This window comes from Pararge aegeria, chromosome 5, assembly GCF_905163445.1.
Source record: "Pararge aegeria chromosome 5, ilParAegt1.1, whole genome shotgun sequence".
Lineage (NCBI taxonomy): Eukaryota > Metazoa > Arthropoda > Insecta > Lepidoptera > Nymphalidae > Pararge > Pararge aegeria.
The window spans coordinates 16,983,472-17,009,618 of NC_053184.1; the positions used below are offsets into that span (position 1 = coordinate 16,983,472).

Sequence of the window (26,147 nt, forward strand, 5' to 3'; positions counted from 1 at the left end):
GTTATTTCTGTCCCGATTTTGTCAAAATCTGTGCAGTGGTTGATCCGAAAAAAGGTTACAAGCAAACCGACACACTTTTGAATTACCAATACCAGCTTCTACCCATAGATTCCTGGACTTTAAAATTGGTTGAGGGGGGTATTTTTATGAGGCGTAAGCCTATTCTGCATTATTATAATTATTTAAAAGTAATTGATATTTATTTACTTAAAACACACTTAACTTCGAAAAGTTAATAGGTGCATTCCGGGGTTCGAAGTCGGCCCACCCCCCGAAGTAACTGTCAAGAAGCTACACTCCCACATTTATTAGAACTACGGATATCTTTAAGCTAGGTATTTACCTAGCTTAAAGATATCCATAGTTCTGTAACTCCATAGCTTAACTAAATACATAGTTCATAACTCCTTACCATATCCTCGAAGCCAAAGTAATTCTGCACATACAATAGATTCCACCACCAGCCCTGCTGGCACAGCTCCACGTTCCTCGTCACCAACGTGCCCCACATCGGGCCAGACGAGATGTTGTCCCAGATGTACGCGTAGAACACCACCACGGCAAATAGAGCTGGTGTTAATCTAAAGAAAAAAATTTTGACTGATTCACCAAACTCTCTTTGAAATCATCAAAACGAAGAAACAGTCTCCCTTATAATAAACCATAAGTACAAGTATCTGGGTGGAAAACTTCGGCTGCAATTGAATATAACTTACCCATTTTAGCATCACCTTCCACCAGGTGACATTGCAGTCAAGGGCTAACTTGTAGTGGAATAAAAAATTAAAAAATAAAAATGACAGCGTTAGCTTTGGCACGAGCTACCATGTTAAATAGACGTATTCCAGGGACCGTTTCCCCAAAAAGGCTAGTGACATTATCATCATCAAATTCAAATTAAAATTCAAATTCAACATTTCTTTATTCACATGAATAAGGCCTATCACAGGGGCACTTATGAAGCGTTCATACATACCTATATGTTTACATTATTGTAAGGGGATGGTGATAACTTCGTTCCAACGTTCCAACTTAAACCTAAAGCTACGAGGGTTCCAAACGCGCCCTGGTCTAAGAAGAGCCCTCAACAAACTTAGCCCGGTATTTTTTTTTTGTTTTCAACATCTTACATATTATTTATATTAAGCTATGAAGCTAGAGCCATTCACACCCAAGCTTTTTGTCGTTTAAGTAATTATTAAAATAGAATTTTTCTGTAAGCTTACGTTTTATATAAACTTTGAACTTATTGAGAGACATCTCAAAGATTTAATTTGGTAATTTGTTATAAAATGATATACAATTGCCCTTGAATGAATTTGTAATTTGTGTAGCCTAGTAAACTGTACAACGAGTTCATTTTTGCTATCAAAATTAAGCTTAATTTGCTATACTCCGCTAAAAGCAGGAGAATCTGTGTGGTGTTATTTATAATTTCTTCAATCCTACCCTCAACGCACGTTTCGCTCCGAAACCGGAGCATCCTCAGGAGATGTTGACTTTACAATGAACAATAATTGTTAATCTTAACAATTGTTAATCTTAACAATTTTTTATCTTAATTTTGATAATATATCATGGATTTCCGCAAAGTAACGCCTGCTTCTATCCAATATTTATTTTTGCTTCTAATATAAATATTGTTACAGTGCATTTTCTTTTTAAATTTTAATCAACTCATGAAGGATACAAAATATATTTGTTGGTAGTTAAAGGTTTAATATTCACCTGAAGTATCGTGAGAGTAGTTTGGAAGCCATCGTATCGCTAGTAGATTTGCGGTAGGAAGTTAAGGTTCCGCTGATCAGGAGGAAACAGTCGGTGAACATCCATCCCGCTCTACACCATGACAACAAAGGAGATGTCACTATCTGGAAATCAAAACATAGCAATTTACATATGAAATATCAACGAATATAAGAACTTTTTTGGTTCGGCGCTATTAATTTCCCTGTCCAAGACAAAAATTCGAAATCCAAATTCAAATTCAAAAATTCTTTATTCATTTTGGCCTATTACAAGCACTTATGAAGCGTTTATATAAATATTGTGAGGTGATAGTTCTAGGCGCTTCCCACGAAAAACTTAGCCGGGTATTTATTTCGTTATCACAATCTCACAGTTTATTAGTATTTAGCTATCAATTTAGAGCAATTCATACCCCATAATTTTTCTATAAGGTTATAAAAATTTAAGTACATACTGAGTTTTTCTGTTATGAAACTCCAATAGTTAAGTACTTATAATAGGATTTTTTTTTAATTTTAAGATAGGATTGCGCTTGATGAAAATCATGCCCGATGGAAAGCAATTATGAGGTCAAAGTTTGGGCGCGCTTGCCTAGAAAATGCCTTTTCATTCTTGCCTTGAAGGCATTCATGTTGTATGTGGCAGGAAACACTGATGCCGGAAGGTCGTTCCAAATATTAAGGTATTAGTATTTCTAACGCTAAGTTGAGCAAAGTTTAATAAATGTCATGTTTTTCTGAGAGACTCATTGCATATTTATTTCGTTATGGATCATAAAGTAAATTTAATGTTATGATCGCGACATGCAACGATGCATTTTTTTTTGTAACTGTTTTTTTTGCAATTTTTGATGCATTCTAGTATTCGACGTCATCATAAAATTAATCTAAAATTTTTATTAAAGTGTTCTCACTTACAATTGGTATAAATTATAGTATAAATTAGTAATAAGAAAAATGAAGCCATCAAAACACTGCTATGTTTATTCTATCATCATCATATCAACCCATTACCGATCCACTACAAGGTACGGGTCTCCTCCCATAATGAGAAGGGGTTAAGGCCGTAGTCCACCACGCTGGCCCAGTGCGGATTGGTGGACTTCACACTCCTTCGAAAACATTATGGAGAACTCTTAGGTTTCCTCACGAAGTTGTCTACACCATTGAAGAAAGTTATAGGTATTTTAATTGCTTAAAACGCACATAACTTAGAATAGTTAGAGGTGCGTGCTGGGATTCAAACTATCCCCCCTGAAACCACAGGGCTCTCACCGCATCAGATAAAGAGAAGTTTACCCCCTTTTATTGATCTTGATGTCAGAAAAGAGCAACTGCTGAGTTTCTTGCTGGCTTCTTCTCGGTAGAATGTGCCTTCCGAACCGGTGGTAGAGTCACTACAAACAGACAGACTTGACGTTTCAAAAGTGCTTATATTAGGCCTACTAGAAATAAATGAATTTTGAATTGATTGAATTGTGAAAATAAATGGTGTGTTATTATGATATAATTTAGTTCGGAGAGTTTATAAAACTGTGGGAGAAGATCAAATGATGTGCTTTCCCCGGGTAGAAAAATGTTGAAAGTAATATAAAAGAGATCCGGCAGCAGCTTCCTCTCTGCTACTACTACCATCTTCTATGATCACTAACCTGTCTGCCTGGCGTGGTGATTATGGGCAAACCCTCGCGTTAGGAGAGGCCTCTAGTGTAGCAGTGAACTGCTATAGGCTATTGATAAAGATCCTTATTTACGAAATACTATAACTATCTTCTGCCTGCGACTTGGGTATAAGGCTCGTTAACAATTTTCAATTTACCCTCGAGAACTACTTAAGAATTCGGGATAAAAGGTAGCCTATATTCTTTTCCATGTCAAAGGCTACATGCGTGCCAAATTTCATCCAAATCCGTTCAGTGGTTTTAGCGTGACTGAGTAACAAACATCCACACTTTTACATTTATAATATTATTTGGATAGTAGGATTTCTCATTCCCTTGTAGCTACTAAAACTTTGCGTCATCTAAATTAATTAGCTGCATCCAATCTCCTTTCACAACGACTTTAATAAGTCCTTTAACAAACGTATAATAAATATTAAACTGTTAATTGATTATCAAAACTAGACAATTCAATTAAAACACAAGCAAATAATATTAATTGTTAAAGTTTCAGAGCATTTCAAATAAACTCTATTCACTTAGAAATTTCTCATAATGTATACACTGGATTTACTTTTGTTTAAATAACTTAGGACCATACAGAAGTAGGTATAATGATTCTACTTATTTAAACGTTAATAAGAGTAGAAAATAAAAAGATTGTCGTGTAAATGTAAGTTGAGTTTTTAGGAGGGTTTGAAGCTAATAATATAATATCATATTAGGTATTTTATAATATACTTGAAGTGCTGCCTTAAATTAAATATATTAAACAGATTAATAATAATAATAGTTAAACAGATTCCTTAAGAAAAAAAAACTCATGTAACTCAGATTACACACAATGCAAACAATATCTCATGAACTAGCTCCAAGTTTTGTTACGTTTACGCGCGCAAAATTTTTTTTCAGTCGTAAAATTTCACTTCATCTAATTCTCATATCCCGTCAAAACTGAACAATTTGAGAAACGTAAATGGATATTTCTAAACAAACTTGTTTCTTAGTTATATGCTATAAGTGCTTGAAATTAAACGTAAATTAAAGTAAAGAGTGCCTACTCAATTTTATTAGCAAATTTTACGTCAATAGTATATTGACGTAAAATTTCGCAGACAAATTTTAGTATTATCAACCTAAGTTTATCATATCAACCCTTAATTAACTCAACACTTTTAGAAATTTTGGTCGAAAAATACTAGACTAGAAACAAGTGCGAAGATTCTACGGTTTCTCAATTATGTTTCTCAAAGTTATGGGTACTAGATAACTAATGAATAATACTAAATAATTTATGAATAACATACAAAAATATGTTTCCAATCCCTAGGTGCTAGAAGGGCAGCCCCACTCTGTTAAGTGCAGAGTTGGTCGACCATCAACGAGGTGGACAGACGAAATTAAGCGCGTCGCAGGTAGCCGCTGGATCCAAGCGGCACAAAACCGTAAAATTTTGAACTCCCTACAAAATAACTGTCCAAAATATATGTCCAGGTGTGGACGTCTATCGGTTGATATCATGATATTATGATACAAAAATACTTATAATATACAAATAAACACCCAGCCACTGAAAATCACTCATGTTCATCGCACAGTTGTGGTAAATAACCCACGGCCTTGGACTTAGAAGGCAGGTCATCGAAGTAATATACACCCCCCATCTTAATATGGTGTAGAAATTAATATTAGCGAAGCCGCTTGCGAAAGCTTGTAATCATTTCAAGGCGGTTGAAATCCCTACTGCAAAACCGATTACTTGTAGTGGACGTCAAGCGGTTCAGACCGAATGTTTTAAACTGTATGTTCTAAATTGCGTACGATATTATCAAATATTAGTCTACTAAAATGAAAAATCCCGTTCAAAATCAAAGTACAATTGTATAAAGCTTTAGGGGAAAGTATTATTCACTATGGCCTTAGCAGCTACGGACGCACTTTTAAAACATACATTGAACAGATAGAAAAATTACACCTGAGAATATTAAAACAAATTGTACCTCACAATTTAAAACTAAAACACAAACACGACGATACATGGATTTATAAGCAATGCAAAACACTCACAGTAAAACAAAAAATTAAATTACAATTACTCATCGAGAACTTTTTGAAATATAATGAAAACAATACGTATAAGCCGGCAATAATAACCAGAAGAATACAAGAAAAAAAAATAAACCTTACAGGAGCGAATAATTATTACGGCAAGAGAACCACTAAATATATGCTACCTAGATTAATAAATGAACTACCCCTAACGTTGAGAAATTCAGTGACGATGAGTAACGTAAAACGCATTCTAAACAAATATTACCATGAAATAAATGTAACTTAAAACCTTTAAACATATTAATATTGGAACACCTGTATAACGTATGCATTCGGGGCAGCGCCAAACCGGTCGCTCGTATCTACTGAGCGACGCGATGGCTCGCAGTACAGAATTACCTACACTGGATTTATTAGTGTACTACCTGCTGTATACTGTATTGCTATTTAATGGTTAATATATTATGATAAACTTATAAACTTATGAGATTTTAGAGGAATGTGCAGCGTCCAAATAAACTCATGTGAGTTTCAGGATGCGAATATTTATAATTTTAGTAGTTTGTGTAATAAATAAATAAATAAAATAAAATAAATAAAATAAAAACGATAATTATTTACTCAATCGATGTAAACAACTCAAGCGTTGAGAGTACGATTTCACACAGTTGACTAAATTGGATATATGCCAGTTCTAATAAACAACACGTGCTCGCTCGGTTTGCTCGCTATCACAATATATTGCTTCGAGGCCCGGTTCAGTGAAATTAATCTTAATAGCCCGCTAATGCGTATTGTAGCTGCGTGATGGAGTGAAGCTCCAGATCCTTATCTCTATCAGTGAGATAGCGTGTTCAGTTCCAGTTATAGGATATGAATAGCCTGATGATGATGATGAAAACTTATCATCAACAATTCATCATCATATAAACCCGGCCTACTACGGGGCACGGGTCTTTCCCACAATGAGAAGGGGTTATGGCCGTAGTCCACTATACTGGCGTGCGAATTGGTGGACTCCACACACCTTTGAGAAAATTATGTAGAACTCTCAGGCATGCAGGTTTCCTGACGATGTTATCGTTAGACCTAGAACCTGGAAGAACCTAGATGCAAGTGATATTTGAATTACTTAAAACGCACATAACTTTGAAAAGTTGTAGGTGCGTGCTGAGATTCGAACTCGGCTCCCCGAATGTGAAGCTGAGCTCCTACCCACTGGGCTATCATCGCTTACTAACAAAAATAATTTATGTCCCTAACGTTCATGTCTACTCTATCGATATATGTAGAGCTTCCACCCACCAACTGTTTAAAAGTAGCTTCACGGGTTTTAGTAACGAACTTGAATACTTTAAATGTTGCATAACTATTGTTACCAAGTATCAGTGACATCTTTTAATTAAACTAGCCAATGCCCGCCGTCGCGTTTATTTCTATACAAATCTTGTCAAAACCGCTTGTTTTCATAGGATAAAAAATGGCCTATGTTAATGGCCCGTCCTTCAACTAACTCTGTGGTAAAAATGAAGTCCATTGTTTGGTAAGGCCATAAAGTGAGGACAAACTAAAACACTTTCGCATTTTAATTATTAGTAATTATTCAGTATGGATCCATAAAATATCCGAGACACGGAAGATACGAGTTAAGTTTTGACTCTCATAATCGGTCACCCAGCTAGCTACCGATTTTGGCCGACTTATGTAATTTTTTGACAACCATAGTAAAAAAGAATGAGTAATTCGAAATTGATTTGTAAATATCTGGATTTAATCATATCTAAATATCAAAACCCTACAGATTAACAAAATTATTTACTTCAGATTAATAGTTATTTATTAATTAGAGCGATATATTAAATAATTATCATTTACTAGAACAATTTTGCACAATCTGGTGATCTGATATTACCGATATTACGCGATAACTGATTATTGTAATCCTAGGTATTTACTATCGCTATATTTATTTTGTGCGTTATTGCTTTATTTACCGATCAGGCGTTTCAAATTGAGGGTGTGGTGTGGTTTAAAATATTGACATTGGGTTTATTGTCTTTGTTCTATATGCCTCATCATATCAACCCATTACCGGGCCACTACAGGGCACACGGTTTAGTGAAATGAATCTTAATAGCCCGCTAATGCGTATTGTAGCTGCGTGGTGAACTGAAGCTCTAGATCCTTATCACAATGAGTGAGAAAGCCTGTGTCTAGTTATAGGATATTAATATGTTGATGATGATCAAAACCAATCATTATCATCACCATATAAACTCATTATCCACCACGCTGGCCCAGTGCGGATTGGTGGAGTCCACACTAGTTATCCTTCACCGTAAAATATTTGTTTGAACTGTTTAATCTGGCAAACAAAGAGTATAAGAGATCATTGTAAAAAAAGAACGCGGCCTAGTTTGTATTTAAATATATCGATTTTATTATCCTTTACCATAAAATATCAGCTCAGTGGGTAGGACTTCGACTTCACTTTCGGGGGGCCAAGTTGGAATCCCAGCACGCACTTCTCAACTTTTCTAAGTTGGGTGCGTTTGAAGCAATTCAAATTGAATGCTTCAACGGTGAAGGAAAACATCGTGATAAATGCATGTCTGAGAGTTCTCCATAATGTTTTCAAAGCTGTGTTGAGTCCAATCCGCGGTTGGCCAGCGTGGTGGACTACAGCCTTAACCTCTTCTCATTGTGGGAGGAGACCCGTGCCCTGTAGTGGGCCAATAATGGGTTTATATTATGATGATGATGATGATAAAATATTTGTATGAACTGCTTAATCTGGGGATCAAAGAGTACAAGAAATCATTGTTAAAGATAACTCGGCCATATACAGCTAACATGGCCATTTAAACCTACCTCACTGATCTTCAAGCGGTTGGTGTACGGAGTCAGGGCGATGGGTAGAAACTTATGAGCAAACAAGAGGGCCACAGTAGCGACCGCGCGGACGCCATGGATACAGGCTATTTCCTCGCTGCTTGCTGGGGCCACCAGTCTTCCCAATGTGTTGTATAGGGAGAACGAGCTTAGGAAGCCATCTGCGAAAAATAAAGATAAAAATAAAGATAAAGATAAAAATTTAAAAACCAGCCCACCAACCCGCTTTTTTTCGTTGTGGGTATATGCTCTAAAGCCGTCTCTGATATGAGAGATGAATCTGTGCCCAGCAGAAGGATGTGAATAGGCTGCGGATGATGATTATGATTATTTGACTGCAATCTCACCTGGTGGTAAGTGACGATGCAGTCTAAGATAGGGCTAACCTGTTAGGGCGTAAGGTAGTCATATCCCTAATCGGTTCTACGCGACATCGTATCGGAACACTAAATTTCGCTTAGCGGCTTGTCTTTGTCGGTAGGGTGGTTACTAGCCACGGCTAAATATGCCGCGCCTTCGTTGCTTAGAATTGGTAATATGTAATATTTTCCCATACTTAATTTTATTTGCTATTCAGTAATGAGGTAGTTTTAGGGATACTATTTTTTTTCTATTCAAAACCTTCCTTTGAAGTTGTCTTAAGGATTAAAAAAACACTATGGAAATTTTAATGCTTTAAAAAAAATAACAGGGACTTTGATATCATCTTCCTGCCCCTATTTAACCCTTTTAAGGGGTCATTTCATAAAATCCTTTCTTAGCTGACAACTACGTTTTAAAAGGAAACTACTTTTCAAATTTCAAGTTTGTAGGCATTATAGTTCCTGTGATTTCGTGATTCTTCATCATCACATCAACACATTACCGGCCCACTACAGAGCACGGGTCTCTTTCTACAATAAGAAGGGGTTAAGGCCGTAGTCCACCAAGCTGGCCCAGTGCGGATTGGTGGACTAATTTCCCTTTTTTTTAATAGAAATATATATAGTGCCAGTCAACTTTGTACAATCTGTAGAACGACTCCGGTCTACAGTATTCCAACGTGGCAATTCCCATACCGAATTACGATTTTTTAATCATTGCTAATTGTACTACAAAACAAGGCGAAGAACAAATAAAATCGGTTACCGACGATATGAAAATATTGTAATATATAAATAGAATGTGTAATATGTAAACTAAGCTCGGCTGCCTACGCCGTCAGGAAAATTAGACAGATTACTGACGTAGAAACAGCAAGACTTGTTTACTTCGCGTACTTTCATAGTGTGATGTCTTACGGGATCTTATTATGGGGCAAAGCTGCTGATATTGAAACTATATTCATATTGCAGAAAAGAGCTGTGCGGTCAATATATAAACTTAAATCACGTGAATCCGTCCGTGAAAAATTTAAAGAAATTGGTATACTTACGGTAGCCTCACAATACATTTATAACAATATAGTATTTGTAAGACAACATATTAGTCTTTATAAACAAAAAGTGGATATAAACAGTCGACTTACAAGAAATGGTCATAAATTAGTGACATCTGCATATCGTCTGCGAAAGGTGCAGAAGTCATTTGTGGGATTGAGTATACGCTTTTATAATATGATTCCTAAGGTAATTTTGGACCTACCAATGCATAAGTTTAAAGAATGTGTTAAAACAATACAATTGATGAGTTTCTTAATGACAAGGTTGCTTGGAAGCATCCGGCTTCGCTTTCATCTCTCACAAGATAGAAAAATGAATGTTAAAATATAAAATGTAAATTTTTGATGTTGGAAAAGAGCAACTGCTGAGTTTCTTGCCGGCTTCTTCTCGGTAGAATCTGCCTTCCGAACCGGTGGTAGAGTCACTACACACGGACAGACTTGACGTTTCAAAAGTGCTTGTATTAGGCCTACCTGAAATAAATGAATTTTGAATTTTGAATGCACAAACATTGATAAGTCCCCTCGTCTGGCGCAGGAAGACAATTCGCACTATTTATTCCTATTTGTCCCCCCGAGGGGACAGATAGGAATAATAGACAGATAATAATCCAACAATACGCGTTTTCCCCGAAGGAAATTTTTGAGAGGTTTTTTGAATAAGTTGCTACTTTATTTCATAGAGACAGAGAATCGTAAAGAAAATACAAAAAAATAAAGCCCTACCTAATTGCATTGACACTTTGATATTTCGTTAACGAATCCCCTTTACCCGCCAAAATCTTTTTTGAGTTTCATTTATTTTTCAGTCGTCCTTCACGCCCTGCGGAATAGTAAATTTAAGGCTGAGTACACACTAGGATACCGCCGCGACAGCTAGAATAATCAATCAATCATAATATCTTTATTTATGAAAACGTTTACATAAATGTTATTTAAATGCAAGCAATTACAAATTCACTGTATAAGTAAGCTGGCGTGCATAGATTATAAAACAATTTATTGCAGTATAATGTTTACTAGCGGACCCCGGCGCCATCTGTCGGGCTAATTTGTGAATCTGAACCATCCAGAGTGCCACCCAAACGTATACCAAAAAAATCATTCCACACACCTTTGAGAACATTATGTAGAACTCTCAGGCATGCAAGGTTCTTATCGATGTTTTCCTTCACCATTTAAGTAAGTGATATTTTCAATTACTTAAAACGCACATAACTTACAAAAGTTAGAGTTGCGTGCTGGGGTTCGAACTCGGCCCCCCCGATAGTGAAGTCAGGCTCCTACCCACTGCGCTATCTAAGCTTATAGGAGTAGTTCAGTCTAATAAAAATAAAAATATCAAGAAAACTCGAGCGTGAAACTCGATGTGACGTAAAACTGTCGGCGTTCCCAATTTACATAATAAATTATTTCGTTCGTTGATTTAGAAAAGAGCCCGAGTTCGTAACTGAGGGTTTTGAGGCCTCTAAATTTATTTATGTAAATACAAATTTCGCGGGACGCCGGCGCCGCGCCGTTGACAAAAACGGGGTCGCGTTTTATGTACGTAATAGGATACAAAGGAGTGTTCTTTATTTACTTTTTTACATGGGACGAGACTTTATTATACCTTATCATCACTCGTAGAAATCGCTATGTAGCGATAAGGCCACCAATACCAATCAACAAATTGTATCAATAGAAATCGCTTTGTAGCGATATGGCCACCAAATTGTACTCTCTTTCTCTATATTTATATGTGTGTAACTACTTTTTTCTTTAGTGTACCATAAAAGTGTATTAATTCATTCATTCTTCACTGTTTTTTTTACTATCTCAAATTTTTGAGACATTCGTCTGAAATGGATTTGCCGGCTACATAATAGAAACCTGCATGCGTGTTCTCGATAATCACCTCAAAGGTGTGTGGAGTCCACCAATCCGCACTGGACCAGCCTTATTGAGGTTGGCCAGCCTTAGGTTTAGGTCTTAAACCCTTCTCATTGTGGGAGGAAAACCGTGCCCTCTAGTTTTCCGTTAATCGGTTGATATGATGTATAAAACCTTGCACAGCAATTACTTAGAACTGTGCATTTGCTATTAATAGCAAGCGATAATCGATTACAGACTTGAATATTAAACTGCGTCTTTTTAAATATATATTTATGAATGTGAGTTAGTTTCACTTACTTCATGTGATAATCGACTGAGAGCGTAAAAAACAAATTAACTGATTACAAAAGTAGGCTACAATCTAGGGTGCATACTCATCATCATATCCACCCATTACTGGCCCACTACAGAGCACGGGTCTCCTCCTACAATGGGAAGGGGTTAAGGCCGTAGTCTACCACGCTAGCCCAGTGATTGGTGGACAATTGAAGAAGATCTGGAAAACATCTTTTATTTTGTTTTATTTTATAATTTAAATGTATTAATTTTAACATACCTTGTGCATTTTCAATTTCCATCAATCAATGGTTTCTAATCTTTGCACGTCATCTAATATCAATATACTGTGACTTCGTTATTTATATTTAAATGGCATCTATGTTAACGTGTGTATTATGCAAATCTATTCTCTATTATATTTTGCAATATTAGTTTAATGATTAAAAATACCAATTATTGTGAATACGCTGTATCACCGGTAAATTCATCAGCATCATTGATCATCCTATTGACGCCAAAAAGCTGCGCACAGGCTTCCTCAATAATAGAAGAAACAGACTCACCACAAGTTAGTTTTGGAGGGCAGCGGAGGACACCGCCAATTTACAAGATTGATACTGAGAATTCTTTAACATAATAATAATAATAATAAAGCTTTATTTACATTCCTTACAATTAAGTACCTTACTGGCTAAATATAATAGAGTTAAATACAATTTTCCTTAATCCTAAATTCTTATTTTCTATTTTAATGTTTTCATAGCTAAGTAATATATTGTTTATTGTACTTATACTATCTAATTTACGTAAGGACCGCCAGCGTTCTTTAACATAATAACTAACAACTCTTGGCACGAACAGGGAGTCCAACCGAAGGCCTCGTATTCTGTTGTTGAATATGCTAACCTAGACTAACGCTCTTGAGAAAGACATGGCAACAGCAAGGCTAGCATAGGCAGGAGACAATTATATTCCCGTGGAAAGGATATATATGTATCTTCTCCCACAGCTTTATCAACTCTCAGAGCACACAAGTGGAAAATATATCCAAATAATATATGTGTAATAATAAACGGGGGTAAACTTCTCTTATCGCATATTCCCGCACTTAAGCAGGTGGACACGTTAATTATATCCCTTGTCAGAGGATATAGTCGGGGGATAGAATTGTTGTCTCCTGCCCGTGCTAGCCCTGCAGCTAGTAAACCATAAAGAAGTCAAATGGTTGTGGTGTCACATAGTCTATGCAAAAATAATTGGGGAACTCATGGCATTTAAACGTACTCTTATACGGAGCGAGAAAGTTCCTCGACCCAAAAATCGAATACCGTATTTGACTTCGACCTTTTTTCGAAAAGATTTAAATAACTCACCGGACCAGAATTTGTCAGAAATTTTATTGATCAAGTTTGTTCGTAAGGTGCTTAATGGGCATGCAATTGTTAAGGTTACTGTTTATATTTGAACAATGACTATGACGGACAGACAGACCGTCGTGCGTCATTGTTGAGCTATTTACCCGCTATATATTAGCTTCACCTGTATGTTAGTAACGGACTCCTTTGGACTTGATTTTGACCCTCTTCGAACGGTCTGATTTCGTTCAAACTTAGTAGATATATCGAGAACCGATGACAATACACTTATTTGAATGAATGAATAAATTGTTACAGAGATATACGCCTAGAGCAAGAGGGTACAATTTGTTGGCCTTATCGCTGCATAGCGCTTTCTTACGGGCAACCAAAGACGCAATAGGAAAAAAACATTTAACTTTATAAGATTATTCCATTTTTCAATATGCTAAATAAGATTTCTTTAATATATATAATAATAATAATAATAATAATAATAAATATACTACGACAATACACACATCGACATCTAGCCCCAAAGTATGCGTAGCTTGTGTTATGGGTACTGAGATGACTGATGAATATTTTTATGAATAATATACATAAATACTTTATATGTGGATTCTATACATATAAACACCCAGACACTGAGAAACATTCATGCTCATCAAACAAACATTTTACAGTTGTGGGAATCGAACCCACGACCTTGGACTCAGAAAGCAGGGTCGCTGCCAACTGCGCCAGTCGGCCGTCAAATATAACGTTCGTCTTTAGACAGAAATGATGTTTATTTAAATTTCCAACCATTATCTTTTTCGATTTCTCTAATATTAACTAATTTAATGGTTATTTTATGGATTTATTTAACTCAAATAAAAATAATAGTTTAGGAAAAACTAAAAATCACACTTTCGTATATAAACTAAAAGGTAGAAATTTGTTTAGTTTTTTTAACCAAGCGTGTTTTTGAGTTATTTAAACTATTAATTTATTGTGACGCGTCCGGGGAAGTAACCATTACTGTCATACTTATTTCTGTTGCCAAGACATTCATACTTATTTCTGCAGAATTACTTTTGTGTCTGAAGGGCATGGTTGCAGGCACTTGAGGTTTAACACCTAAAACTCAGTTTGATAGGCTCTAGTCTACTTGTTCTATAAATAATAATGAAAAAAAAAGACATAGGTAGACTTGACTAGGAGCGCTCACTCAAACTTCAAACTCAAACGGTCAATAAATAAACTTCAATGGCGTGATTCCCCGGTGAAAAATTTTAAGAAATAGGTAAACTTGCGGTAGCCTCACAATATATTAAAACAATATAGTATTTGTAAGACAACATTTTAGTCTTTATAAACAAAAAGTGGATACAAACAGTCAACTTACAAGGAATGGTCATAAATTAGTGACATCTGCATATCGTCTGCGAAAGGTACTGAAGTCATTTGTGGGATTGAGTATACGTTTTTATAATATGATTCCTAAGGTAATTTTGGACCTACCAATGCATTACTTTAAAGAATCTGTTAAAACACATTTATTACAGCGAGGTTACTATACAATTGATCAGTTTCTTAATGACAAGGTATGTTGGAAGCATCCGGCTCCACTTTCATCTGAATTTTGAAAAATGAATTTTAAAATGTAAAATGTAAATTGTTTACATTTGAAAAGAGCAACGGTCTGGGTAGAATCTGCCTTCCGAACCGGTGGTAGAGTCACTGCACACAGACAGACTTGAAGTTTCAAAAGTGCTTATATTAGGCCTACTTGAAATAAATGAATTTTGAGTTTAAAACCGCCCAGTTTTAACCGAAGGTGTTTAGACAGGTGCGGAATGCTGGGGTGGCAGTCATTCCAATGATGTCGAAGTCGAATAAGCAATACGATTGTAATCCGTTTACACCGTGGAGCGTAGCTATTAAATAAAAATCAAATCATAGAAGAGAATATCACACGTAGATTTTGTATGCAAATCTCCCACGTGGTTTTGCGGCTAACTTTATAGTGAAATAATGACAATAACCAATAACAAATGATAGCCGCTACTCTCAAAACCACTAAATCCCAGCTGGAAATGTGACAATCAATATTGCACACACTGCTGGGCTGTGCTCTGGGTGTTCAATAAATAACGTGCGTAATTGTATTGGTTTGAAAATAAGGACGACTGCACTTGAAGCGTTTATTTTCCCAGATATTTCGAATAAAAAAAAGTGCAAAACCCTTTGAGTAATAACCTAATAAATGCTAAATACGACGCGCGACATTGCAAATTAGTTATTGGGCCACATCGTGTATAAAATATCTTCATACAACACACATTCCAAATATAGGAATTCACGAATATGCTTTAGTTTATTTTTATTTATTTTATATATTTACTGTTTTTGTAATTAATAATATGTATGTATATTCTTAGATCTTGCCGCACCAAGTTGTGAAAATAATAACACTATAATTTCGTTAAGCTTAGAAACTATTGCATACCCAAATTATTTCCTATTGATGATTCTGAGTAATAGAATTCATTCCAAATCATCATCATCAACCATGAATCAATAAGTTTTAATTTATATTCATGATTAAGCATCTTAATTGTATACGCTGTGTTATGTTGATGTTCTAAATTTTTACTGCAATATTTAGTTCGGTTTGCAATAAAAGTGTATTTATTTATTCATTCATTCAGCTTGTCAGGTGCAGTATCAAGCGTTGTGGTCTATTTTTGTTCTGATCTGGTAGGGGTAATCCTCCAGGTTAAACACTATCTACAGACAAAGTACAGTCAAAGACTTGGCACCGAACGATTTTGCGTTCTGGTAGAAACCGATGACGGGTTTGGGTTTATATAACTGCCATACCATTAATCCCGCTACCATCTTTGCAGTAGTTAAGGACTAACATATAGTGGAATATAGAAAGTTTAAAAAAAGCGTTATTCTCAGTCGCGTTTTAATAGCTTAAAAAACGCGCTGCTATTAGACGCGTAGTTGTTAGGAGTCCTTATTCCCTCAGGGTCATAAATCATTGTTGTATCGGGTCACGCGGCATTGATAAACATGTCACAGGTCCAGTGATAGCAACAATTAGTCGACGTGACCCGCGGTGCTGCAACTCGACTGTAAGACTTGTGTATGTAATTTATGCTAATTAAAAGTGCCATCGTCATATCGTATCAATTTGAATCACAATCGACTTGAACTCTCGTTACTCAATGTAGGTTAAGGTTGATCTAGAGGTCTGTGGAATTTGTGAATTGTTACTTTATTTTAATTTTATGAAGTACCTCATGCAATTTTATTTTAAAGGTACTAACTTTTATTAAGTATCTGTAAACTTAATATGAAGAGAGATTTTTTACTGCAAGTCTTTTACGTCACTTATTTACACACCCACCAAGTAATACGTGATATAAATTTTTTTAAAGAGTCGCTTTGACTTCTTTTCATCGGTACGTATCCTCACAGTACTTATGACAGTAGCTAACAATAGTACTTTGTGCTAGTATTTGCCTCTACAATAATTGTTGATATTATAACAGGCTAACTTATCGCAAGATTTTTGGTGCAGAAAAGAAACCGGGAATTTAGTAGATATATAAATGGTACAGCAGGAGGGACTCAAGTAACACTTACGCGAGTGTACTTACTGGCAGAAACGCGTAACACTGCAAGTATTCTACGAAATCGCCTTTGATTAATATTGTAAACAGCTACCTCTGCATTCGTTGCGAAAGTATGATTGGTTATTTCTTCGTAACATTATTTATTGCAGAAAAAAACGCAAGACTTTAGTCAATATAATATAATTTTTTTATATAAATGGCATAGCAAGTAACACTTGCAAGACTTACGCGAGTATACTTGCGTTTGCAAACGCGCAAGATGTCATACAATTTCTGTTGCGATCTCCAAAATCTCCTTTCACATGGCACTTTCGTCTCGTCGTTTAGTGTTTGTGCTATCGCTTTGTTTATGTTGCCTATCATAATTTTTTTTTAATATAAATTATTAATGAGTGATTCTTTTACCTGAGCTTTTCTTTTGTTTTTCTTTTCCTTGTTTCTCGTCGTCCTCTTCTTCGTCAGATTTCCCTTCCTCTGTTGTTTCTTCCTCGGAATTATTTGTGCCAAGATAATCTTGCAGAGTAGCAATGAAGACCAATGAGATAACTGTGGCGTATAGGGACCTGTTAATAATAGTTTATCAATTAAAATATAAATACTTATTAATATTATAATTAATTAAAACTTGCTTCAACGAAGAAGAATAATATAGTGAGGTAACCGTCTGGATCTCCATCCGTTCTCAAAAGCGTGTGAAGTCCACCAATTCGTACTGGGCTAGCATGGTGGACTAAACATCATAATCATCGTCATGTCAACTTGAAAATTACACAGTTAGCTATATTGTTAACATTTTAACGCACTGTTATATTTAACGGGAACATTGTTAACATTTTAACGCACTGTTATATTTAACGGGGATAAAACATTTTCTCATTTAAGTCTAAACTCACTAAATTATATTATCATCCCATTGTCATATGTCATAACAATAGGTATACAAAAGTATGTCTGTTTGTTCATTAGTTTGTTGTTTTGTATCCTACGTTCGGCTCAACCACTACACCGATTTTGATGTTAATTGGATTTATAGCTGGGATTCTTGGGTAGTAAGTTATTTCGGAATAGTAATATCAACCTCCCCGATGGAACAGTGAGCGTTGTGGTCTTAAATGTGGGTGGTCCGTGGTTCCCGCCCCGGCAGAGAATTATTAATTTCTGAATTTCCTTTGGTTTAGTCTGGTAACTTGTTCGGCCGTTGCAAGTCCCCACCCTACCGATATAGACATGACGCCAAGTTAAGCATTTGCTTTTTAATTTCTCTCCAAGTTAGCCTTTGACTTAATACCACCTGGCGAAATTAAAAAAAATTCAAAATTCAATAATTCTTTATTCATGCAGCCCTATCAGAGGCACTTATGAAGCGTTCATACATATATGTTTACGTAATTGTATATAGTAAAGGTAGTAAAGGATTAACCTGTTAAGTATATCGCAGTTATAATAAAACCATACTCGTACTCCTATTTCTACGCGTATCCAACGCTGAATCGCTTGGCGGCATGTCTTTGTCGGTAAGGTACCAGTAGCCACGGCCGAAGACTCCCAGCAGACAAAAGCAGTCAAAATTCGAAATTATAATCTTTTAAATTGATTGAAGGCGAGACCTCTGCTCATTAATCACTACCTCTAACTACTGCGCCAGGAAGGTCGTAAACTTACTAGGAGCAGTAGAATTAAACTGCTACTCATTTTGATCAACGTTGCCTAACAAAAGAATAATTTGACTGGTTGTTTTTATGGAGTGCGATAAAAACTACTAAGAAATAATAATAATAATTTAAGATGACAATGTTAGATGGTGATTACAAAAAAAACACCCGGCTTAGTCGTGGGCTTCTTTTTCTTTTTAGAACAGGACAGAACCCTCGTAGCATTTGTTTTAAGTTTAAGAATATGGCTATCGCCATCATCTCACTACCATTTACACATTTCTTGTATAATGTACGCAACATAAGTGCCATCTATCGCCCTACTTGAATAAAGATGTTTTTGACTTTGACTTTGACAACTTACAGCGTCAATATAGTAGGTAAATCCAGCCACTCCTTCCACCAGTTGGGGCCCTTCCTTGTATAGCAGTCATTCTGATCGACCTTCACCCGTATGCTGATACCAGTCTTATATTGATAGTGTTTGATGGCATCTCTGAAGATGACCTCCACGTCTTCTGGACTGCAAGGGGAAGGAACGCAGACGCCCCAGCTAAGCGTGGAGAAACGCGGCACGAAGTGACCTGGCTAAACAAATTATGATAAGGTTTAGAAGTTAGAAATGTTAAGGATAGCGTCACACCCAAACTGAGTGAAGCCATCCAGTTATTTATTAATATATTAATACCTATATATATATATATAGATATGGACATATTTTTTTTTATTTGTGTAATTTTTGTTTATGTATTCGTATGTGGTTATTTTTATGTAGGTTTTAATACTTAATACCACCTATTGGTTCTTAATGTTTCTTAATTCCTAATTATAATGCTGCAACAAGAACATCGAGAATATTCAAATAATACTGCTTATCATAAAATTTTATGAAAAGTTTTATATTATAGTCCTTAGACACACATCGCCATCTAGCCCCAAAGTAAGCGTAGCTTGTGTTATGGGTACTAAGATGATAATTATTTATTTTACGGTTCTTCACTTATTTACTGTGACTGTATTCTGATCTGAAGTCACGACACAGCATAATTACATACATCTAAATACGATCTTCAAGATAATGTGGAGAAGATATGTTAATTATTCGGAAAACTATCCCCTCACTCAAACGCAAGGTCGAGAGCACAATGGGGGTCAGCTTTAATATGTAGCAATCTAAATTATGTGAGCTAACATGGATATGCAAGCGGTGATTGAGCGCATTGGGTAGGAGCTCGACTTCACTTTCGGGGGGCCGAGTTCGAATCCCGATGTGTGTATTGTCGTAGTATATTTATATTTATTTATATATTTATAGAGGATATAGCATATTTTTTACTAAGACATATCTATAAAGTGTACTTTGACTTTGCTGACTTATGATGCAGTTAAAACGAGACAAATTTATAAGTCCGCCATAAGTCTATCTCGTTTTAACTGTAAGTAAGGTCTGAAAAAAATATGGTCAAAAGATCTATAACTAAGTTAAATGTAAGCAAAACCAATATTAAACTCCGCATCATACTCCAAGGTCCCTCAGCAGCAAGAGGGACCAATAAATCAGCATAATAATAGGGTATTTTACTGAATTCCCTGTCTTTATCGTCTTAATTAATTTAACGAGTAGTTACATCATTTAGACTTATTTACGGTCATAGTGTAGTCCTAAGTAGGTATAGTCTTAATATATATAAATCTCCTGTCACGATGTTTGTCCGCGATGGACTCCTAAACTACTCAACCGAAATTAAATTGGTACACCGTGAGCAGTCTGGTCCAACTTAAGAGATAGGATAGCTTAGATCTTTAAATATAGTCGCAATTTTATTTTATTTCAAATTATTTGTCTATAATTAATTGGCAGTCACATGTTATATATATATACTACTATACTCATTTAAAGCTTAGCGATACTGAATACTTTAAAAACAAAATCAAACGCAGACGAAGTCGCGGGCAACAGCTAGTAATATTATAAATTTAAAAAAAATATTTTTTTACTATACAGGCAAGCTAGGATATTCCAAACAATTTTTCAGATAATATAATTTGCGGCAGTGGCGTGCATAGAGGGTATGCACAGGGTATGCAGAAGATATAAATTTATAACTCTTACTGGAGATTTTCTATCTCTAGTATAAACTTAAGGCTAGGCTTTTTATAGCTCTTACAATGGCCTATCCTTAGGTGTTTTATAACTCGTACTGGAGATTTTCTTAATTTTATATCATCTGCATACCCTGTGCATACCCTCTATGCACTGATTTGCGGAAATAATGTACCGCGAGAAAATGTACTGCAAGTATCTTTTTTACTGCTACTATTATATAATTGAAACATTACTGGGCTTATTTTCTTGGTGGTTTTTGAATGTTATGTGTTTTATCTTAGAGAAGGTTTTAGATTAATTTATTTTTAAAAAGGTCACATACAGACCGACCACGTTGGAGTTCGGAAGATTGTCGTAGATATTTTTAATTACATTTATGAATTTAAATTAGTTTAGAAGTTGTTTCTTTAATTTTATGAACATCTGATGAGGATCTAATAAAAGGTGTAATTATAGTGTTGATCCCGAAGGTATATCTTTTAAATTACCTATAAACAACTAGCTAGCCCGATCGAAACTCTAATAGATTTAATATTGACCGTTAAATGATTTATTTAAAGATCCTAAAGGTCAATGGCTATGATAAATTTTATATTTTTTCCATCTATAAAATATTCGTAATTTTATGATATACCATACAAAATTATATTATAATTTTAACTAGTCCACTGTCGGGTTTTTTTGTGATTAATAATTAACGTTTCAACAACTTAAAGATATACTCACATCATCAATTCTGCTCTTGAACAAATTTCTGGATTGCGCCAAATGCACTGGGGCCTCCAGGTCAGGGTGTTCCGCTTTAACATCGATCATTGCCAAACAGTACTTCCCCTGTATCTTCACGATGCTCCCGGTATCCAGTTGTACCCTCGCCCGGATCCCCAAGCACTGATCAAAGTCACCCAGCTGTATGCCATTGCCTTGGAGTAGCCCCGAGGGGATCTTTGCGGTTGCGTCGAGCACTGTAATGAAAAATTCCACATTTGTCCAACTGTGCAAACCCTTGGGGAGCGATTCAACGCAAACGTTTACAAACACAAATGGACTTTTCAATGTAGGTATTGTAGAACTGTAGGACAAGGGCTTACGTAAGTATAAGTGGAAGTCGGTCTCGAGTCTGCTATACACGAATCTCTAAACTAGACTAAATTGACTTATCTTAAAAAAACACTACTTTAAAACCTGTCAATTTAGTCCCGTCTTAAGTAGTCCTGCCTTCACTGAATTCTTATAGAAAATAGGAAAGAATAAACTATTTATAGACTTTTTTTTATATCTATGCTCCTACCTACAGAAGATTAGGCACCAATGTTTACCATAGTGGAAGGATACGATGTACTGATTGACTGACCATGCAGATGGCCCAAGTGACGATATTAAGCCATCATTTATAAATAGAGGTCATCTATGTATAGATATACATGAAAATATATATGTTTATTTATATGCACCACCTACTCGTACCTCTCTTCTTGAGCTGTGTTTAACGCCTTTAGTTTCTTTGAAGGAGTCGCTATGTAGCGATAAGGCCGCCAAATTGTAAATTGTTTACTTTTTGTAAAATTCTTATTTATAATTTTACTATATGTTTATGTGGTGTACAATAAAAGTGTATTCATTCATTCATTCATTCATAGAGCAAAGCTTCGCAGGACATGCAAGGAACACGTTCTGCGAAGCCCCGTGGCCATAAACCCGATCGTGTGCCTGTAATTAAACTGGCAACCACCCCCTTCGAACCGGAGAATCGGTAGTACTTTCCCGGAAGACCTTTATCACAAAAAACTGATACGAAAAACCTGCCGGTCTGGGGCGCCGTAGAAAGTAGGGGAACCAACCATCTTCTTCTGTAAATAAAAATATCAAGAAAAGAAATATTTTTTATACTTTTTGTGCTGTGGTGTCACAGCTTGTCCCACACTTTGAAAAATTATGTGTTATTATCTTATTGTTGGGGTAGTATTATTTTGTTAAAAATATTTATTATGTAGTGGTATAAGACGGTGTCAAGGGTCCAATACGGTCTTTACTAGTGTCATATATTTGCCTAGTTAGATAACAAGTACCTATCTATTTTAACTAGCTAGGTTAGGGCGCAGGCGCGCGCCGTGAAAAGTTTCTTAACTTGTAAGTAGGCCGCTGGCTTAAAAAGGTTGGGAACCCCTGGTCTAGATAGTCCTATAGTTTTCATGTTTGACAACACACTCTGTCTCCCCCCGATGTCGTCGAGCCCTGGGGCTCTTCTCATGGCGAGCTTTCGCGCTCGCCCCACTCCCCCGGTGACGCCGTAGCAACCCCTTAGGAGGTTATCGGCAAGTGTCCTTCCGAAAAAGCAAAAAAAAAAAAAGCACACTCTGTAGTCAAACATGCAAACTATAGGACTAGTGGACTTATTCGATCGCGTGAACGTCAACTAAGATTTATATGGAATCGTAGAAGCGTCATCTAGCGGTTACGATACTGAGAAATTACACTGTCAATGTAATGAGAGAGAGATTGTACTCTTTCTATACCATATAAATAGTAGTTAACTCTCACGCAATCGAATAAGTAAACGTATGCATTGAATGTCACACTTGACCGTATAAACCTGATGATTTCGATACTCTAATATGAAAATCCTGTGTTCGAGTTCCGGGTCAGGTAGAACTTCCGCATAGGTCACGTGAGCCCGACAACTCGCATCGGAGCATCCAGGAAGTTTGCTCTAAATTCCTCTCATTTAAGAGAGAGGAGACCAGTGCCTAACATGATAAATTAATGTTATAATTATCGTGAAAGTGTGTTTACCAGTAAATATTAATATGAATGTAAAAATAAAAATATTAATTGCCATTAAAATCCTTCGATCTAGTAAAAGTAGCTATCCTTCATTTTTTTTAACTTGCCTTATCATGTAGGTTAACAAACTTTTAATTATATTTAATTTAAAGTAAAATGGTTATATGCTAAAATAAACAAGAGATGTTTATAGTATTTTACTAAAAAGTTACGAAAAGATCATTTCAATTATAAGATAGGCATGAAATAATGGACTATACGTAATGTATTTAAAGCTCCCGGATTTTGAATAATGTTGGTTGAAGTATGTTAATTCATGTGATATCAGATTCCAGTGATAACTTATCCAGTAGTTTTCATCCCTACTTTTCATAGAAGGTATCTTTAAAGTGAATAATCTCTTTATTCAAATCACTTCTGATGCGGACACAATCATTTTGCATTGCAAGAAGATGATAACTTCTATCCAAAACCTATTGAGGTCAGCTAGGTAAACACCCTGGTCTTGTGACACAGTATGTAAGAGCAGTCTAGTTACAGCAATAAATGGTATACCTACCTACCTAGATTAAGCAAACTTTATGCACATAACAGTCATTCATAAAAATAACCCAAGTTCAATTCAAATCTATACAAATGTAGTATTTAACATCATGCTACGATTATAGAGAATACGAGTATACGAGTCGAGGAAATAGGTCGACGCGGAGGGTCGGAGTATTTTGTGTGTTATGCAGGGCACCACTAGTTACCTATAAAATAATATAATTTTAAGCTTAAAATAATAACGCAAACCTTGGAAAGCTACACGTAAATTCTAATTTTAAGTTACTAAGTAAACAATTTTTGGTGTGTTAATATTAAAACAATGTACTCACTATTCAAGGCCCATAATTTTGTTCCACGCAACTGTCTCAAAAGTATTTGTCCGTGGCGCCGGCATTCAGGATTATGTACGCGTGAAAAGTTTGGCGCAAATGTTGGGAAAAATGCGTAAAAATCCTCAAATTCACTATGTAACAAGTTTCGCCTATGCAAAACATCGGAAATATGTTGTAAGCGACTGTCTTTGGAGTCGCTTCTCGGAGTGTCTCTTTTAGTATCAATTTTTTCTTCAGATGTTAACACTGCGCTCTTTTTTGATTCAGGAATAGTTTTCTTTTGTAAAACATCTTCTGCGAGACTTTTACTTATTTTTACCGATTCTTTATCAGAACTCTTAGGTTTTGTTTTTTCTTTTTCTTTAGCTTCACTCTTAACGGCTTTTTCATTGGGTTCGGAAACTATTGGGATGTCTTTGGATTTACTTATAATTTTAATCTTTGGTAAATCTTTTACACTTTGTTTTAAATCCTTCTCATTATCACTTTTAATTTCAACTTTTGGTGTCGTTTTCAAAGGCTTTTCAATTTCTGCTTTAGATTTTAAAGATTCTTTTAGAACAGTTTTGATAGACGATATATCTACTTTTTGCTTTGTTTGCCCAGTAATATCATCTTTATCGTTATTATCTATAACATATTCTTTCTTATCTTTAGTAATTACACTAGGTTTGAGTAATGGTTTCACAAGCGTGGTTGATTTTTCTTTGTCATCTATGTGTATTTTAGAATCAACCACAACTGGTTTCTTATGATCCGATAATTTTGGGAGATCATAGTCGTCATCGTCTTCGACTTCACTATCGTCGTCGTCGTCGTCATCGTCATTAAAATCTAAAATCAACGACACTTTTTTACTTCTACTTTTAGTATCTAAATTACTTTTTGTTTCCACTTTCTTTAAACGTTCAGAACTAGCTTTTACCGAATCACTTTCATCATCGTCACCGTTTTCATTTTCATCGTCGTCCTGTTCATCATCTTTCGCTAACTTTTCTTCAAACAAATGTCGTTTTTCACTAAGAACCTTTTTAATATCATCGAGAGTACGTTTCGCACTTTCTTTTTTAAAACTATGTACAACTGGGTCAAGGCTAAAATCACTCACACCACAATCCTCACATTTGTGTCTTCGTTCAGATTTCACTTCATGGGAACCTCCTGGTAAACGTACGCGGAATGCGCTTATCACTGTAACTAATATAGGAACGAAGATTAAAATAAGAGCTAGCGTCGATCTGTGGCTCACCATGGCCGCCGCGTGAGACGCTCACGGCGCCATCATACGTGCGACTGAAACGTACTTCAGCCAGAAGCCCTGGTGCTATTTGCGTCGCACTCGCCACTCTGTCGTGGTCACCTACAGATGTTTCATTGATGGCGATGGAGTACGAATCGGGATGTAATTTTCAGTTGTTATCAAAAGTTTTTTAGTAGCAAAACACACTTTCGCAGCCGGAGTTAATTCGAGTGTACGGGAGCGAGGGCGCAGTATTATGGCATTTGGCCAAGATGAGTGTAAAAATAGTGTTGCAGAGGCGATTGTCCGGCCCGCGAGTCGAATCGATGGCGATTGGATTGATAGAATTACATTAGAGTGATTGATTGGCATGTGGCGTTATCGATGCTATTTGACTTAGCACTTTTGATTGATTCACGAGAGAGCATTTTTTTAACTCATCAAATACATTCTCAGCCTGTAACCGTCAGTGCTAATAACCACTGGCCTATTCTTTTATAGGAGAGAAGAATAAATAGCTTTAAACCACTATGCTGCTCCAACGTGGATAGCCGAGTTTTAATCATTTG

General features: G+C 35.9%; 1 protein-coding gene across 1 annotated transcript in view; it reads right to left on the reverse strand.

The window, feature by feature from the left end:
• The window catches only part of LOC120624158 (nose resistant to fluoxetine protein 6-like), a 44,437-nt gene extending 18,634 nt beyond the window's left edge, over positions 1–25,803 (reverse strand). The window contains exons 1-7 of the mRNA XM_039890533.1: positions 24,336–25,803; positions 21,400–21,638; positions 18,931–19,154; positions 17,320–17,477; positions 8,333–8,514; positions 1,729–1,871; positions 413–581 (exon numbers count right to left, since the gene is read on the reverse strand). Coding sequence (XP_039746467.1) covers positions 413–581; positions 1,729–1,871; positions 8,333–8,514; positions 17,320–17,477; positions 18,931–19,154; positions 21,400–21,638; positions 24,336–25,590 — 2,370 coding nt within the window. The 5' untranslated portion in view covers positions 25,591–25,803. The remainder of the gene's footprint in view (positions 1–412; positions 582–1,728; positions 1,872–8,332; positions 8,515–17,319; positions 17,478–18,930; positions 19,155–21,399; positions 21,639–24,335) is intronic.
• Between the last annotated feature and the right edge of the window lie 344 nt (positions 25,804–26,147).